The sequence below is a fragment of the Schistocerca nitens genome, chromosome 6, assembly GCF_023898315.1.
Source record: "Schistocerca nitens isolate TAMUIC-IGC-003100 chromosome 6, iqSchNite1.1, whole genome shotgun sequence".
In the NCBI taxonomy this organism is placed as follows: Eukaryota; Metazoa; Arthropoda; class Insecta; order Orthoptera; family Acrididae; genus Schistocerca; species Schistocerca nitens.
This window is the reverse complement of record NC_064619.1, coordinates 232,583,115-232,600,092: the sequence shown is the minus strand read 5'-3', so window position 1 is coordinate 232,600,092 and position 16,978 is coordinate 232,583,115. Positions and strand designations below refer to the sequence as shown.

The following is a 16,978-nucleotide window of genomic DNA, read 5'->3' as shown; positions in this document are numbered from 1 at the left end:
CTGTGCAAAGGATACTATAAATTTTACTAGTCGATGGTCGCTAACAGTATCAGAGATTTTGAGTAATAGTTTTACGTGGTTTGCTGTGTACTTGGACCAACCAGTGCCAAGACCTATATTAATTTCTTTCCAAATCTCTCCTCCATATACTCCGTGGTTGCCAAGATCTGGTCACTATACGATTTATTTGCGCTGAAGCAAGCTTGTTGCCGGCTTAACTTCGAATCAACGATGTTATTGATTATTCATGCAGTTCGAAGAGGCGACGAAGAAATATAGGCCGGTAATTACTTGATGATCGGAATGTTTTCCTGGTTTTATGAGTGCTATTAACTTGGAATTCCTCCATTGTTTAGGGATTTTAAGGGTGTTTCTGCAGTGATTCAATAGGCTCATCACGCATTTTTTGGCATTCGGTCCGAAATGAGGCACACGCCATCGACACCAGCCGTCTTACCCTTTTTTATAGTGTTTGCACCCTCATTGAGCTTTCTCATTATGAAAGGAGGGGAGAAGTTGTGGATTTCTGTGTGGATATCGCGTTGAGGGTTGCTTTTCTCACATTTTTTGTTATGCTTACCATTCAGTAGTAGCTGGTGCGCAGTTTGATTAGATGTTACTCTAGTCATTTCTTTGCTTTCTTTTGGGTCCCCTTGAGATTTCTCATCAGATTCCATGCAGTTTTCTTGCTATGTCACATGTTCATTTTCGCCAAGGTTTCGACCCATTTCTTTTGCCTTGTTTCACTTAATCTTACGAGGGGTGTGCCACGAGCTATTGTCTGGCCACTGAAAGGGTCTTTTGAGTACAATTTTTCATATTTCTCGAAGGTTTCTTGGTACCCTCAGAGTGTCCTGGTGTGAAGTTCTGTCTACGGCCTCTTGGAATATGCTTTTTGACACTTTGCGGAGAATGTATATTTTTCGGAACGGGATTTGTGTTGCTAATTTCCTCATCTAATTTCCTGGAGAAATCCGTCCGTGTTGCTTTTTTAAAACTGAAACTTCTTTGAAACTGCATGTTAACAGATTTGACTGCCGAGAAGACTTTTATTGCAATGGACCTATGCTGAGTTTTGGAAGAGCTCCATATACGTTTTTAACACAGGTCCTCATTTTATTAATGCCTTACTAATGTCTCTAAGATGGAATAAATTAAATCTTTTCGGAATGTGGTGAAACATAACATCCCATGGCTTAGGGCAACTCTCCAGAATGAGTCACTCCACAATTTTACTATGCCTTCTCTTATTTGTTACACCGGAAATTCAGTTGTCACAAGAAAAGTAACAACGAAGCACTTGCCACACGTGAAACCATACTATTTGGAGATTGCATCTGGCCACTATGTCCGGGCTGTCTCCATATTCCCTCAATGACGTCACAGCAGGCAATCCGAGACTCACGGGAGAGACAGGTCGTGGCGCGTACGTCACAGCACGTGACACTGCAGGTCTTAAGACTGCCAGCAGCCGTGAATGGCAGGGAGCGAATAACTATTTCAAACGAGTTTAATAATTCTTGACTGCTCGTTTAAATGCATGTAAGCTCTCTATCGCACACTAGCAATTTAAGACCTTTTAGTGAGCACCTTTTCAATTACATATTGATTTTCTCTGGACCCTTCACGGGGTGGAGCGTTCGCGTGGTGTGGCGGACAAACCGACTAGGGTGACGTCGCAAGCTCGATGCCGGATCCGTACATCTCATTGGTCCCGACGCAACCCTGGCTGACAGCCGGGAAGCCGCCATAGACCCACCTGATTCTAATAATGGTACAGGCTGCAGATGTGGAAACCTTGACAATAGCGACTTTGACAAAGGGCAGATTGTTATGGTCCGGTTTGTGGAAATGAGAATCTCGGAAACGTTACAAAGTGTTGTACGTTCAGACCATATAGCAGAACGTAGGCCGGCCGCTGTGGCCGAACGGTTCTGGGCGCTTCAGTCCGGAACCACGCGGCTGCTACGGTCGCAGGTCCTAATCCTGCCTCGGGCATGGATGTGTGTGATGTACTTAGGTTAGTTAGGTTTACGTAGTACTAAGTCTAGGGGTCTGATGACCTCAGATGTTAAGACCCATAGTACTTGTAGCCATTTTGCAGAACAGATGTCGGAGGTCTGCCAGCTCTGTATAACGTGATAGGCAGCGAACTGGCAGCGTATCTGATGACGGAGTACAATGCTGTCGCAGGCATGTTTCGGAGCTCAGTGATTAGCTCCTCAGCAGACGAAACCTAGGTTTTCCCCTGCTGACCCAATGAAGTCGTCAATCACGATTACAATGTACGCGGGATCATCAAGGTTAGACCGTGAGATAATAGAGGTGTGTCGTCCAATCGGACGAATCAGGCATCGTGCCATGGAGACAGACTTTTGGGGGCAATATTATTCTACGGAAACCTTCACCTAACCTCCAAGGAAGCTGTGGAAGTACGGAAGAAAATATGACAAGTTTGGACTGTGTGACTAATACTGCGGATCATCTGTAGTCCTTTATACCTTCCCCCATGGTGATGGTATCTTCCAGCAGGACCACTGTTTGCTTCACAGCGCCTAAATAGTGTCACATTAGTTTGAGTAGCATGAAGTAAATTCAAGTTGATGTTTTGACCACCAGATTCGCCATATCTGAACCCGATGGAACACATCTGTGCTTCAATCGAGCGTCAGCTTCGTCTCCAGTCTTTACTGGACCCTTAGTTAATCGGAAGGCATTGGCTTATCTGTGTACGTCGGATGACACATGCCTTCGGAAAGCTACCAAGGACTTAACAGTGTCCAAGCCACGCAGAATTGCTGCTGCATTGCGTTCCAAATGTGGACGAGCTCGCTATTAAGCAGGGCGGTCATAATGTTTTGATTCATCTGTATAACTATTCCAGCAGCATCCTCTAGTTAGTCAAATTGTGTCATCTATTTCTTTTCCTGACGATCCCTTCTTAGTTTTCCGGTTTTCCCATCTACTTTTCAGTATTCTTCTGTGGTCTCACATTTAAAAACCTTTTAGACTATTCTGTTTATCGTCAACGTTTCAGAGGCTATGTTACAAACAAGTCCTTTTAAAAAATATTCGCTGGTGCTTAATTTATGTTAAACATTACAATAATCTAATAGATCATTAAGAGAGGGAGGAAAAAGTCACGATTCAACGCATCTTGCTGTAGATGCAACGATAACACTGAATCCCTACTGCCGCGCAGTATTAGCCTAGCAGTCTAGGCGCTGCAGTCATGGACTGTGCGGCTGGTACCGGCGGAGGTTCGACTCCTCCCTCGGGCATGGGTGTGTGTGTTTGTCCTTAGGATAATTTAGGTTAAGTACTGTGTAAGCTTAGGGACTGATGACCTTAGCAGTTAAGTCCAATAAGATTTCACACACATTTGAACATTCTTGAATCCCTACTATTTTATTCGACTTGCCGAAGGAGTAGCCCAATTTATTTCGTGCGTCGATTTGTATAACATTGTACACATGTTGGTACAGTGTTGACAAGCACAGCACGCACAGTTAACTGAATGCAAGCGATAAACGCAAGCGAGAATGTTGTTGGAATGTGGCCGGCTGGCCTTTCCTGGGATGAAATGCCCCGCCATTGGACGCGAGGCGCCAGTTGTGCCTCAGTTTTCTGCAGGTAGACTAAGCACGGCGTGGATGAACTGGGAGTTGTGTACGGATACACGACTGGAATGCCGCCACTGTCGATCACACGGCGACCTCAGCACGTGTGAGGATAGCTTATGAGTTCATGGAGTGAGCTGTACAAGTGCACGTTTCGATGTCGCGATACACTGTCAAGGAATTTCTGACGGGATTTGGGTCTAGCTCATTGTACCCTTTTTATTTTTATTTTGAATAACATAGAAGATTATTCCTTTTTGCCATGTTTTGTAAATGTAATGCCGTTTCCCCACTGTCTCACAAAAACTCGGTGTTAGTGGACTTATTCATAAGTTTGCGATTGGGAGCCTCGTCACCCAGTACGTTCAAGACGCTGTTTTAGAATGGCACTGGCATCAGGACATTTTATCTACGAGTAACGCAGATAAGAAATGGGACGAATCCATAAATAAATAGTAGGGGTAGTGAATATTGCCAACGGCCTTGCCTCCGCGGTAACACCGATCCCCGTCAGATCACGGAAGTTAAGCGCGGCCGGGCTGGGATAGCGCGTGGATGGGTGACCATTCGGTTTGCAGAGCGCTCAACAGTGCTGCTGGCAAGCGGGGTACACACAGCCCTTGTGAGGCAAACTGAGGAGCGACTTGATTGAGAAGTGGCGGCTCAGGTCTCGTAAACTGATATACGGCCGGGAGAGCAGTGTGCTGACCACATGCCCCTCCATATCCGCATCCAGTGACGCCTGAGGTCTGAGGGTGACACGGCGGCCAGTCAGTACAGTTGGGCCTTCATGACCTGTTTGGGCGGAGTAGTGGAGAGTAGACTTGGATTTGTTGGTAGTGCTATAGCAAATTTTATGGGCCTGTGAAGAAAACCACGCACTGTGCGTTGTTATTAAGTTTCCTCAATCATTAACTGTAGAGTAACTGATGGAGAACACCCAGTTGAAGGCAACTGTGCTTCGTTTTTGTGGGTGTGTCCGGACTATGTATCGTCTCAAAAGATGTCTCATCATACACACCGATTTCCACTGATAATTTGCTACATTTCCGTATCCCACACATGCCACGGAACTTGTTGCCGTGCGATGGTTCAAAATGGTTCAAATGGCTCTGAGCTCTATGGGACTTAACTTCTGAGGTCATCAGTCCCCTAGAACTTAGAACTACTTAAACCTAACTAACCTAAGTACATCACACAGATTCACGCCCGAGGCAGGATTCGAACCTGCGACCGTAGCGGTCGCGCCCGTGCGATGGCTTGCGTGCCTTAACGTCGCAAATAGCGATACTGATGGTACAATCACATCAGAGGGGAGTGTGTGGAGAGGCCATATTAATAGACTAACATGTGGTTCCAAGCTTCTCAGTAGTAGCAGAGGCAACAGTCTGGATGGTTGACTAACATTCCCGTAACGTAAGTGAACATGAGCTTTCGACAGTCGTAACAGGAACGGCTGAACGCAACGGGAAACTGCTGACATGGAACTCCACTGTATGATTCAATGACTACGGCATCAACTTGAGTATAGGTAGCCCCCCATTCGAATGTCCGGCAGGAAACCAATAATGAAAACGTTGTCATCACAAAAATCAACTCTGCCATTCGAAAAGTCGGAGTTTTGATTTTTGTATCCGTCAGTTGGGTAGCTAGATTAGAAAACTTAATACAAAATAGATGGTATAACATCGTGGGGAGAAGTTTCACTGTGTCATGAGAGGGATAGAAGCAGCTGTAATTAGACAATTCTATGCACTTGTAAATCACAAATACACGATAGGTCTGACTGAGGCAAGTTTATCGAAAGTGGAACATTAAAAGCTCTGAAGCACTCTCCAAATGAAGGTCAGGAAGTGAGTATACGGATGCAATTGGTAATCCAGTCTGTAACAGGCTACCATAACTGAGGTCTCTTATGGAGGACAGTCTGTTGATCATAAACCGACGGTTCTATAAGGGTATTCAGCGATATCTAGCGAAAGTAGGAAATGACTGAATTGGTACTGTGGCCCAGTATTTATGTCCACCCGTGGGACACACAACTGTCTACGTTCCACTTGCAACGGATATGTTCAAATGTTCAAATGTGTGTGAATTCCTAAGGAACCAAACCTGTGAGGCCATCGGTCCCTAGACTTACACATTATTTAAAGTAACTTATGCTAAGAACACCACACACACACATGCCCGAGGAAGGACTCGAATCTCCGGCGGAAGTGCCGCGCTATCCGTGACATGGCGTCTCAAACCACGCGGTCAACAGATATGCTTCAGTTCATATTCGTTACTGCAAAACGTTAGTATCCATTTTTCGCGGATTATTCCAGATCCAGGATGCCACCTCAATACTTTCTGGTGGATTCTCTGGATCACTGCTAGGTTAGGACACCACATAGTATCTCAACTTAAAATAACACCCAAAACGACATAATTTGTAGAGCCCCGTTTGCTTAGTGGTCTAAAGTTCATAAGTGCTGATCTGCGTTAGGTTGAAGGGAACTAGATAAGCTGCTGACTAATTCATGTCCAGAAAGGTAACGCGATGTTGAAAGTGAGGTACCTGGTATGGCATTCTGAAGTGGGGATGGGCTAGTGGAATTTTGGTTTGATCGATACAACTATCTTAAAGCTAAGGCTGTGTTACATGGAGAATGGTGATAGAATACAATCGCTATATACAGCTTGTTAGCAGTTTCAGTAGATTTGGACTATTTAGCACGTGTGGTTGGATACTTAGTAGTTGAAGGACTCAGATTCGTTTATAGAGTTTTGGATTTGCTTTTGATATTTAATACACGTAATTAGTGCTTGGTATTGCAGTGAAAGTCGTGGGAGTTCTCAAATTTCGTAAAACTGCTTTGGTTTTCCGACAGTGTTTGAAAATATCAAAGTGCCTTAGTTTTAAATAAGATGTTTTGCACAGCGCCCGTTTCTTCTGGAACGTTTCGTACACAGGGCAGAGTGCCTACATCAACCTGACGGCACTTGGCAGGTCCGCGTCCATTCCGCTGTCCATGGATGACGACTCGCCCTACCTGAAAGATCTCTACTGGCCACTTAACGACTCGTGGCAGCTCACTGGCTTCGATGGCGCAGAAGATGGACACCTCATCGGTAAGTAGTAATCAGTAACCACTGCCTAAATTGATCTCAACAATTGCATACGTTGTCCGTCACATCTACTTTGTCACCGTCTGCCTATCCCTTTTTGACCTTATTCTTTTTAATTATTGTCCCTGCATTTTCCCCTTATCCTAGGGATAGCTACAAACGCTACTTTTTTCTTTTAATTTGTTCTCTTTTTAAATTTGGTATACAAATACATAATTTTGTGACTCACCGAGGTGGTTGGGATCGTAACACTACTATCATTCACCGAAACGAAATAACATGAATTCCCATCTAATCAGTTTGATAATGATAAAAACTAGGAAGACGCCGCTGATGGTAAGTTTGGAATTTTGGCGCGTTTGGCTATAACGGTTACATGTAATTTGTTGAGTGACGGACACTGTCTGAGTGTTTGGAAGCTCTGTATGTCATATTTGTTGCAAATGTAGGCATCGCCCATAGGCAACGTAGCGACCTTTGTAATTAATATCCAGACCACACCAATTAACTTTTTGACCAGAATGAAAATAAAAGGTATATCAAGCAAATGTTGTTTAGCTGCTAGGGGGACATTAACCTACATGAATGCTTTTCTTGTAACTTTGTTCATTACGAAGATATGAACATCGGTAATTCATTTTCGAATATCATCCTACATTCTTAATTAGTAACACACATCATATCCTCGAGAACTATCAAAAAAGTATCATGTATTCACGTAAACATAACTTTGAAGTTTATAAGAAACGGAAACGGAGAACTTAAATAGCATTCTGGAGTACTGAAAACCATTGTGCGTTAAAAAATGGTAGAACATTCAAAGGTACTCAAAGAACCTGTTGAAGTGAATTACAAGCAAGCACCGGCATGTTTTCTGGAGTTGTTGGAATATCACGATAGACATCACTTTTTATTGATCCACAGAGGAGATGAGTCTAGAGACCGAGCAGGACAATCCTCTATTCCTCCATGAGCAATCCATTTTGCAGTATACATTTGGTCTAGAAAACAACGAAAACGAAAGGTATTGTGTACTGGACATCGATCGTGTTGGTAGCATAAGGATTCCGCTTCTTTGATGTCTTTCATCCAGAAGGTGAACAATAGTTCGTGTAAAATAGTTAGCACACCTCCTGCTATTGTGATGCCATTGATGAAACAATCTTAGTATCAAGCATCGTGAATCAGACGTTAACGTCTTCAGTAAGGCTCGTTTGAAAGTGTTGTATTAATAGCTATGTCATGAAAAATATTAGTTGCTAATGACTCACCACGTGCATCAGGAGGGCGACAGAAAATAAGTGTCCGGGAGATACAGAGATCAACCTTCTATGGAGGGTCTGTACTTCACAAAATTCAAGAAATGTTCAAAACAAACTATTAACGTGCACCGTGAACAGCGAATGAAAAATGGCGCGCCGCAGTGATCACAAAGGTTCGGAGCTCGCATTATCAAGATTGAAGGCGTGCAGGACGTTCAACTACATATGCGTTTTTACAGAATGCATATAGAGACATAATGATCTAATGGGATGATGAGCACTCATGGAATGTGAGGCATACAGCCGAATGCTAAACAGTCTGTCGTGATGCTTATCGTGAAACTAGCTATCCTTTAAGGCGTAGTTGCAGATACTGCTATAATGTGTTTTATATGCACGGAAAAAGCAAACTTCCAGAAGCTGAATTTATACAATGGTTCGAGCTGGTATGAATTGCAATGTCAAATACTTTTCAGGAGGGTTAGTTTGCTCTAAAGGAGTACGACTTTTATACGCAGACCAGGAATGAAGCAAAAGCAAGTTATTTTGACCATCTGTTGGCCGAAAACAGTGCTTGTACCATAGTTGTAGTTCTCCTACGTCCATTTTCCCACTCCTGCTTGCTGTGACTTGCAGCATCGCGCACTCGAGAAAGAATCGTAGGAGCAGAGCAGCTCCAACTTGTCGAAGCCTAATAAACAACTTTCTAGCCAATTTACCATCCAGATTTACAGTTGGCATAGTTGTATATGAATGGGTTAAGGCACTGATGTTAGTTAACCTTTGTACAACTCTCTTGGCACCTCTGATTTCCAGGGGTCCTTTCATATATATTTCCTCTTTAAATCCCGATTGGCTGGAGTTGAAAACAAATTCCTTATTGAAACATGGGATACGTTTCTTTATCTCATCTACAAATTTTCTGGCCAATTCCGCAGTTTGTTGTGCATAGTCGAGTTGATGTTTTGTTTAAAATTTCATAATCTTACGTTTTCCAGTCCTGTACCACTGTTTGAAAATATTCAACCATCCACTGATTCCCTTGAAATTACTATAATCTATGTCACGCGCAATTTGATGTGCATAACGTTGTGGGTTACTATTATGCACATCCTGTAAATTGTTTCGAGCATTTCTGAAACGCGCGAACACCAGTTTTTGTGACAATTGTACCTTGTCCCCCCTTGCGTATCCGTAGATTTTTCTTACGCACTGCACGGTGATATTGCCACTCACTTATTCGAAATCTGTTCGTAATTGTTTTTTTTTTTTTTGTACTATGGTGAGGAAGATCTCCCATGTACAGAATTATGTTTAGTACCCGCTCGTTGGAAAACGACTGTTCTTTACTAATTTTAACTGGAGATGGGATTTGTCGATCCCTGCTCGACAAGGATGATTAACTAAATGGCCGGACACCTGTTTAAATAACACTTAGACTTTTTAAGCACATGTCGCCGTCATTGTACTCCTCACCTACATTGTCCGCACAGTTGAGCGGATACGATACCCCTTATTCCACTGGCCCATCTTGTAGTAACGCTAAGATTTAGTCCGTCACTTCTTTCTCACTCTGCGAAATTTCTTGGGTTCCTTTCTGACGAAATGTCAACTTTGGCAACTATTGCTGTAAATATAATGCAAGTTCTCCTTGTTAATCGTTGCTGTCGCTCTGATTTGTATCAACACCACTAGCACTGTGGCATAGCTGTGAGTTACTCGTCAACTAAGCAGATCAACGACGCTGCGCACCCTCATGCTGTGCTCACCATGGGACACCTCCAGTCCCGCCCCCTGTTTCCATTAACAGCCAATACTTTGGTTGCGTGGTTAACAATATATGGGGCGTTGAATGCCGTAAACATCATTGGCCTTTTGCGATTTCGTACTTGAAGGGTACTTTGTAAGACAAAGAGAGAGGCACAGCACGAAGGATTTATCCGAAAGAGACGGAAATTGGCAGATGTAATGTACGTGTGCAAATAAACCAATGATTACAATTTTGGAGACATTTGATGAGTTATTCAAGCGAAAGAGTTTCACAAATTTAGTAAGTCAGGGGACAGTGCGACTGCAGGGACTTATATCTGGCACGCCTCCCGTGAGACCCACATTAGCCTTATAGCTAAGGCTCACCAACCATTTGACCCTCTTCTTCTGTCCGGGTGCACAAACAATGCTCGAACTCTTACGGGAATCGGCAAAAAGCCGCGAGTAATGAATATAATGGGCAGGGACACTATGAATATAGTACGGGGCAATAAGTTGGGAATGTGGGTCTCACAGGAGGCGTGCAAGAGATAAGTCCCTGCAATTGCACTCTCCTCTGTGTCGTCGGTGGATCAGATGGATAGAGCGTCTACCATGTTAGCAGGAGACCCCGGGTTCGAGTCCCGGTTGTGGAACACATTTTTAACAGACCCCGCTGACTTACATCAACGCCTGTATGCAGCTACGGGTATTCATTTCATTGTAAATGTATTGATTACCACTAGCCCCTATGCAAGCAGTTATTTGGCATTGCATTATGAGCCGTGGTAAAAAAAAAATGCTGTTTGAAGAGCGCGCCGCAGCCCGTTGTGTGGAGCAGTCGCCCTCCGTTTCTGGCAGTGGCGCCGCTGTGGCAATCGCAGCTTTGGTGTCTCCCTCTGGTGGGAAAGCGGAAAGGTTGCCTGTTCACGAGCATTTAAGGGGCACTATCAGCTCGGCAGTTGGACAGTCGGGGTGAGTCTAGGTCAGTCTCGAGTCACCAGTTACTGGTCGGACTCTCGTTCGCATTTGTGCGGAAGTTAATGTCTGTCTGTCGTCGGAGTGCGAGTATGTTTGTCGTTTGGATCAAACTTTAAACCAGAAAATGACAGTCTTGCCACTCCGCCAGTAACAGAATTCAGCTAGTGGTCGCCCTGTCGGGGCTGAGTTCCTGCATGTGAGTCTGCGCGTTAGGCCGCCAGTTTGCTCGAGTTGCTCGGGCAACGGTCATTGGCGGTTGGAGCGCTCGGTTGGTCGGTCGAGCACTGAGACACAAGATGACTTGTCCGCCTTGAGCGTCGGGGCATGTGAGGTCACCACGAGAGTCCAGTGGGCCGCACCGTATAGAAAGGGGTAGTGGCTTCGCGGTTGACACGAGAGCAACAGGAGCGGAACCACGACATCGGCTGGCCGGTGCGAGCTGCGACGCCGTGAGACGGGAGATCAGCGCGCTTTCCTTCGTCCGTTGAAGCGGCTGGCAGCTGACGGCTCGGGAGAGCGCTGTGGGTTCTGCACCAGGTCTTCGCCAGAAATCGCAGTTTATTAGAAATTAAGTGATTGGAGATATGTTGTTTCATTTACTTGTTAAATTCTACTTGTTTTCTTGGTGAGGTCACCAGACGCTTTGTTTTGGGTCCAAAAAAAATGGTTCAAATGGCTCTGAGCACTATGGGACTCAACTGCTGTGGTCATAAGTCCCCTAGAACTTAGAACTACTTGAACCTAACTAACCTAAGGACAGCACACAACACCCAGCCATCACGAGGCAGAGAAAATCCCTGACCCCGCCGGGAATCGAACCCGGGAACCCGGGCGTGGGAAGCGAGAACGCTACCGCACGACCACGAGATGCGGGCTTTTGTTTTGGGATCGTACCACCATTCTTCTCCGTTTGCCCACCCGAGGGAAGGTGATTATTTGTGAATTGGGTGGTCCGTTTTTCCCTTGTGTAGTTGGGGATTGTTAGAGCAATCTGCGGTTCGGGTTGCTCAGTAATCCTCCTGTCAATCTGCCATACGTTAATAGCTGCCTCTGTCATGTTTGTCGGATTCGATGTTAACGAATTTATAGAATTAAGGTATAAAGGCCGAATTCCTGAAATATGTTTTTATCTTGCCTATCATCTTGCGAGGCGGTATATGTGTATTGTAGAGCATGTTGTACAATTTATGTAAGTCTGAATTTCATGGGTTTTATTTAAATAGTCATTTTTATAAAGTTGCCACTCTTCCACCGTAAGAATCCTTTTAAAAACAAATTGCACTTTCGGTGGCAAATAATTTCTAAGTGTCAGTGTTTGTATTATTTTCATTCCTTTTACGGGGTGCATAGAATGTGTTTGTGTGAGTTGTTAAAATTTTTAGTTTAAAGTAATCTGGTGTGTTGCAGATTGCACCAGTGTAGTCTTTCAGAGGTTGTTGTGAGCGGTCGTGACTACGGCCGTGTTGAAAGGGAGCGGCAAGTTTCTCAGCCCGAAGGCTCATACTGTCAATATTGTTCTTTCTGCCTCTAAATAAAATTTTAACTTGATATTTGGAGGGTGCTTTTTTGCTTATAAATTTTAAATCTCTTTTGAAAAGGCTTTTATGAATAAAATTCCCATTTGTTAAAGGTAATTTAATTTTCATCAGTTACTCCCTGGCAACTGCTTCCACGCTCACCTAGTGTGATTAAATGTGTTAATGTTCTGGATGAAACACTAGTAAATAAAGTAAATTCTTTAAGAAAAGATTTTGAAAGTAAATTCACGGTTCACATTAGTTGATAAAATTGTTTGATGTCTTACACATGGACGTCGTGCACAGTTCCGTCTAATTGGTGCGTTAGATCGTCAAAATACCGAGCTAGTTGGAGGGCCTGTTCATAATGCTTCAGTCGTTCTCAGTTGGGCGAGATCCGGAGACCTTTCTGGTCAAGGTAGGGTTTCACAAGCACGAAGACAAGCAGTAGAAACTCTCGCCATGTACGGGAGGGCATTGTCCTACTGAAATGTACGCCCAGGATGGTTTGCCATGAAAGACAACCAAACGGGTCGTAGAACATAGTCGGCGTACCGGTGTGATGTAAGGGTGCTGCGGACAACAACCAACGGGTATTGGTATGAAGAGAAATGCGACTATAGACCAGTATTCCTGGTTACACAGAGTATGGCGGACGACACGTAGGTTGGTATCCCGCCGTTATCCGGGACGTCTCCAGACATGTCTTCGGTCTACAGTCTCCTTGGCTGGAATAGAATTTTCTTCACTGATGAGACCCACATCAAACTGGGTCCCGATGACCAGCAAAGATGTGTCTGGAAATGCCCAGGAAGGCGGTGGGATACTCATCTGACTGTCGCCCGTCATACGGCCCGATAATCAGGAACGATGCTCTTCTTTTCACAGCAGGACCTCTTACGTTGTCATCCGTGGCAGCCTGAAGCATAGCGGTACGTCGACGATATTCTACTCCCCATTTTTTTTGCCATTCATGGCAAACTTGCATTTCAGCAACATAATACCCACACGCAAACGATGAGAGTTTCTACTGCTTGTCTTCGTCCTTACAAAACCCTACCTTGGCCACCAGTGTCACCGTATTTCTCCCCGATTGAGAACTGCTGGGCGTTGTAGGGAGGGCCCTACAACCAGCTCGGGATTTTGACGATCTAACGCTCCAATTGGACAGATTTTGGGACGATATCCGTCTGGAGAGCCAAAAACTCTATTAACCAGTGCCGAGCTGAACAAATGCTTGCATAAGGGCCATAGGTAGACCAACGCGTTATTGCCTTGCACAATTTGAGACAGTCTTCCTCTTGAATAAATCACCCAATTTTTCTGAAATGATAATCATTCTTTTGTCTGTACATCTGCTTCATACATGTCTACCGATTTCCCCATTCAGATAATTCCTTCGTGGTTTCTCTTTTTTATCTTAGAGCGTATTTTCAAGTCCTTTGTTTAAGAAACACCGAAGGCAGGAAGATGGGAGATGAATATCTAGCTGTCAAGCGTTTACTGCTGTGTCCACTCACAGAAGAATACACCATTCTGGAAATCGTTCCCACCAAATTCTCTGCGCCAGTGTTCAGGACAACGTCGGATCTGGCCACGTGTTAGAATGCGCTGTACACTGGTTTCAGTATTCTTCTTTCCAAGCTTTCGTTTGCACAGCCGCAGATTCATTGCACCAAAAGCGAGAACTTTGGCGGCTTCGTATTTGGGAGTTCTAATACGATATCGTTGCCTTTGGTTGAAACTTCGTGTTCGCTGATTCGTCAAAACAAGAGAAGAAAACATCCGCGGAGAAGGTGGATTCTTGTGTCTATGCTGTTCTCTCTAGAGATCGTCTACCTGAGTGGCATTACGCTTACTTTCAACCATAAAAAAGAAAAGTAATGATGACACAGGTTTCAATCAAGGACTGTCTTTATTGTACACAATACATCGTTTAGAGATACAGCAGTGCTATTACACGTGTATCCGTATTGTAAATAAGAAAACATAACTGCAGTTACATCTCTGCTAACTTACAATGTGCGTAAATGAGTAGTGTTTCTAGCCTGTCGTCGTTGGTGCACTTTGGACTCACACAAACCTTCGACTGCAGACGGTTGGCTGAAAGGCCCGGTGTGCCATTTAGTTGTATTTCAATTTGTTTACTGTTAACTCCAGCAAGTGGACGAGTGATGTTAAACGCGCAGACTAGCACTTTGTGATCGTACGAAAGACTCAAAGTCAATTTTGCAGTCTGCTGCTGTCGGTCGCGGAGTACGGACGTATTTGATGATGCGCTCCGTGCGGTCGTTATTTCTTAACCTTCCGCGGACGAGCGAGGCGATTCGTACTCTTCGCATTCTTGTAAATGTTTCTGTACTAATACATTCGTTCCCACAGAGGAGAAGCGAATACTTGCCGAGTAATGCACGCTGGAATTGTGTGTGTTTTCCTAGCCACACGCTTGCGGCGAAAGCGCTACACAGTTAGCCTCACAAACGGACGCTCCCCCTGACACTGGTCAGATTGTTGTTCAATCGGCACTTTAAATCTGCCATCCAGCAGGGTCAACTGCCAGTTCAGAACCTACAATTTCTACAACAACAGGGACTACACCACAAACAGGGGCATCAGATTCTGCACTATCATCAACAACAGCTACAATTTCAGCAGCTACAACTAGCCCAGCAGCAACGATTTCAGCTACTACCGCCACAACAACAACAACAACAACAACAAAAATCAAGACAAGAACATCATCGTCATCAACAAAAACTGCTGCATCAGGTCACCAGCGAGTCAGCCATTACTGTGACCACAACGGCTTATCACTTGAAGCCGACGCATTTAAACATAAGCCGCAGCAAAGCGATCCCCTTTGCAAATGGCTCTGTGTCGACATCTTATATGAGATGAGCCGGCCAGAGTGGCCGAGAGATTCTAGGCGCTACAGTCTGGAACCGCGTGACCACTACGGTCGCAGGTTCGAATCCTGCCTCGGGCATGGATGTGTGTGATGTCCTTAGGTTAGTTAGGTTTAAGTAGTTCTAAGTTCTAGGGGACTGATGACCTTAGAAGTTAAGTCCTCTAGTGCTCAGAGCCATTTGAACCATTTACACTCCTGGAAATGGAAAAAAGAACACATTGACACCGGTGTGTGAGACCCACCATACTTGCTCCGGACACTGCGAGAGGGCTGTACAAGCAATGATCACACGCACGGCACAGCGGACACACCAGTAACCGCGGTGTTGGCCGTCGAATGGCGCTAGCTGCGCAGCATTTGTGCACCGCCGCCGTCAGTGTCAGCCAGTTTGCCGTGGCATACGGAGCTCCATCGCAGTCTTTAACACTGGTAGCATGCCGCGACAGCGTGGACGTGAACCGTATGTGCAGTTGACGGACTTTGAGCGAGGGCGTATAGTGGGCATGCGGGAGGCCGGGTGGACGTACCGCCGAATTGCTCAACACGTGGGGCGTGAGGTCTCTACAGTACATCGATGTTGTCGCCAGTGGTCGGCGGAAGGTGCACGTGCCCGTCGACCTGGGACCGGACCGCAGCGACGCACGGATGCACGCCAAGACCGTAGGATCCTACGCAGTGCCGTAGGGGACCGCGCCGCCACTTCCCAGCAAATTAGGGACACTGTTGCTCCTGGGGTATCGGCGAGGACCATTCGCAACCGTCTCCATGAAGCTGGGCTACGGTCCCGCACACCGTTAGGCCGTCTTCCGCTCACGCCCCAACATCGTGCAGCCCGCCTCCAGTGGTGTCGCGACAGGCGTGAATGGAGGGACGAATGGAGACGTGTCGTCTTCAGCGATGAGAGTCGCTTCTGCCTTGGTGCCAATGATGGTCGTATGCGTGTTTGGCGCCGTGCAGGTGAGCGCCACAATCAGGACTGCATACGACCGAGGCACACAGGGCCAACACCCGGCATCATGGTGTGGGGAGCGATCTCCTACTCTGGCCGTACACCACTGGTGATCGTCGAGGGGACACTGAATAGTGCACGGTACATCCAAACCGTCATCGAACCCATCGTTCTACCATTCCTAGACCGGCAAGGGAACTTGCTGTTCCAACAGGACAATGCACGTCCGCATGTATCCCGTGCCACCCAACGTGCTCTAGAAGGTGTAAGTCAACTACCCTGGCCAGCAAGATCTCCGGATCTGTCCCCCATTGAGCATGTTTGGGACTGGATGAAGCGTCGTCTCACGCGGTCTGCACGTCCAGCACGAACGCTGGTCCAACTGAGGCGCCAGGTGGAAATGGCATGGCAAGCCGTTCCACAGGACTACATCCAGCATCTCTACGATCGTCTCCATGGGAGAATAGCAGCCTGCATTGCTGCGAAAGGTGGATATACACTGTACTAGTGCCGACATTGTGCATGCTCTGTTGCCTGTGTCTATGTGCCTGTGGTTCTGTCAGTGTGATCATGTGATGTATCTGACCCCAGGAATGTGTCAATAAAGTTTCCCCTTCCTGGGACAATGAATTCACGGTGTTCTTATTTCAATTTCCAGGAGTGTATTATATGAGGTTCGGATCGCCCTTCATCATCGCACTTATGATAGTTTAACCAAATTTAGCAACATGATTCTCTTTCTCAGAACGCCACAACACTCTTACATATGATGCGGACACATCTATTACTCCATGATTAGCAGTTTGTCGGACAAAGCAAAACGTGTTCTTGTGAGCATTAGTGACACTTGGAAGGACCGGAACATTCCAGCAGAAATGACG

At 45.6% G+C, this 16,978-nt stretch overlaps 1 protein-coding gene across 1 annotated transcript in view; it reads left to right on the top strand.

The window, feature by feature from the left end:
* Positions 1-16,978, top strand: part of LOC126262986 (opioid-binding protein/cell adhesion molecule homolog) — a 133,834-nt gene that overhangs the window by 10,065 nt on the left and 106,791 nt on the right. Inside the window, exon 2 of the mRNA XM_049959940.1 lies at positions 6,576-6,734. Coding sequence (XP_049815897.1) covers positions 6,635-6,734 — 100 coding nt within the window. The 5' untranslated portion in view covers positions 6,576-6,634. The remainder of the gene's footprint in view (positions 1-6,575; positions 6,735-16,978) is intronic.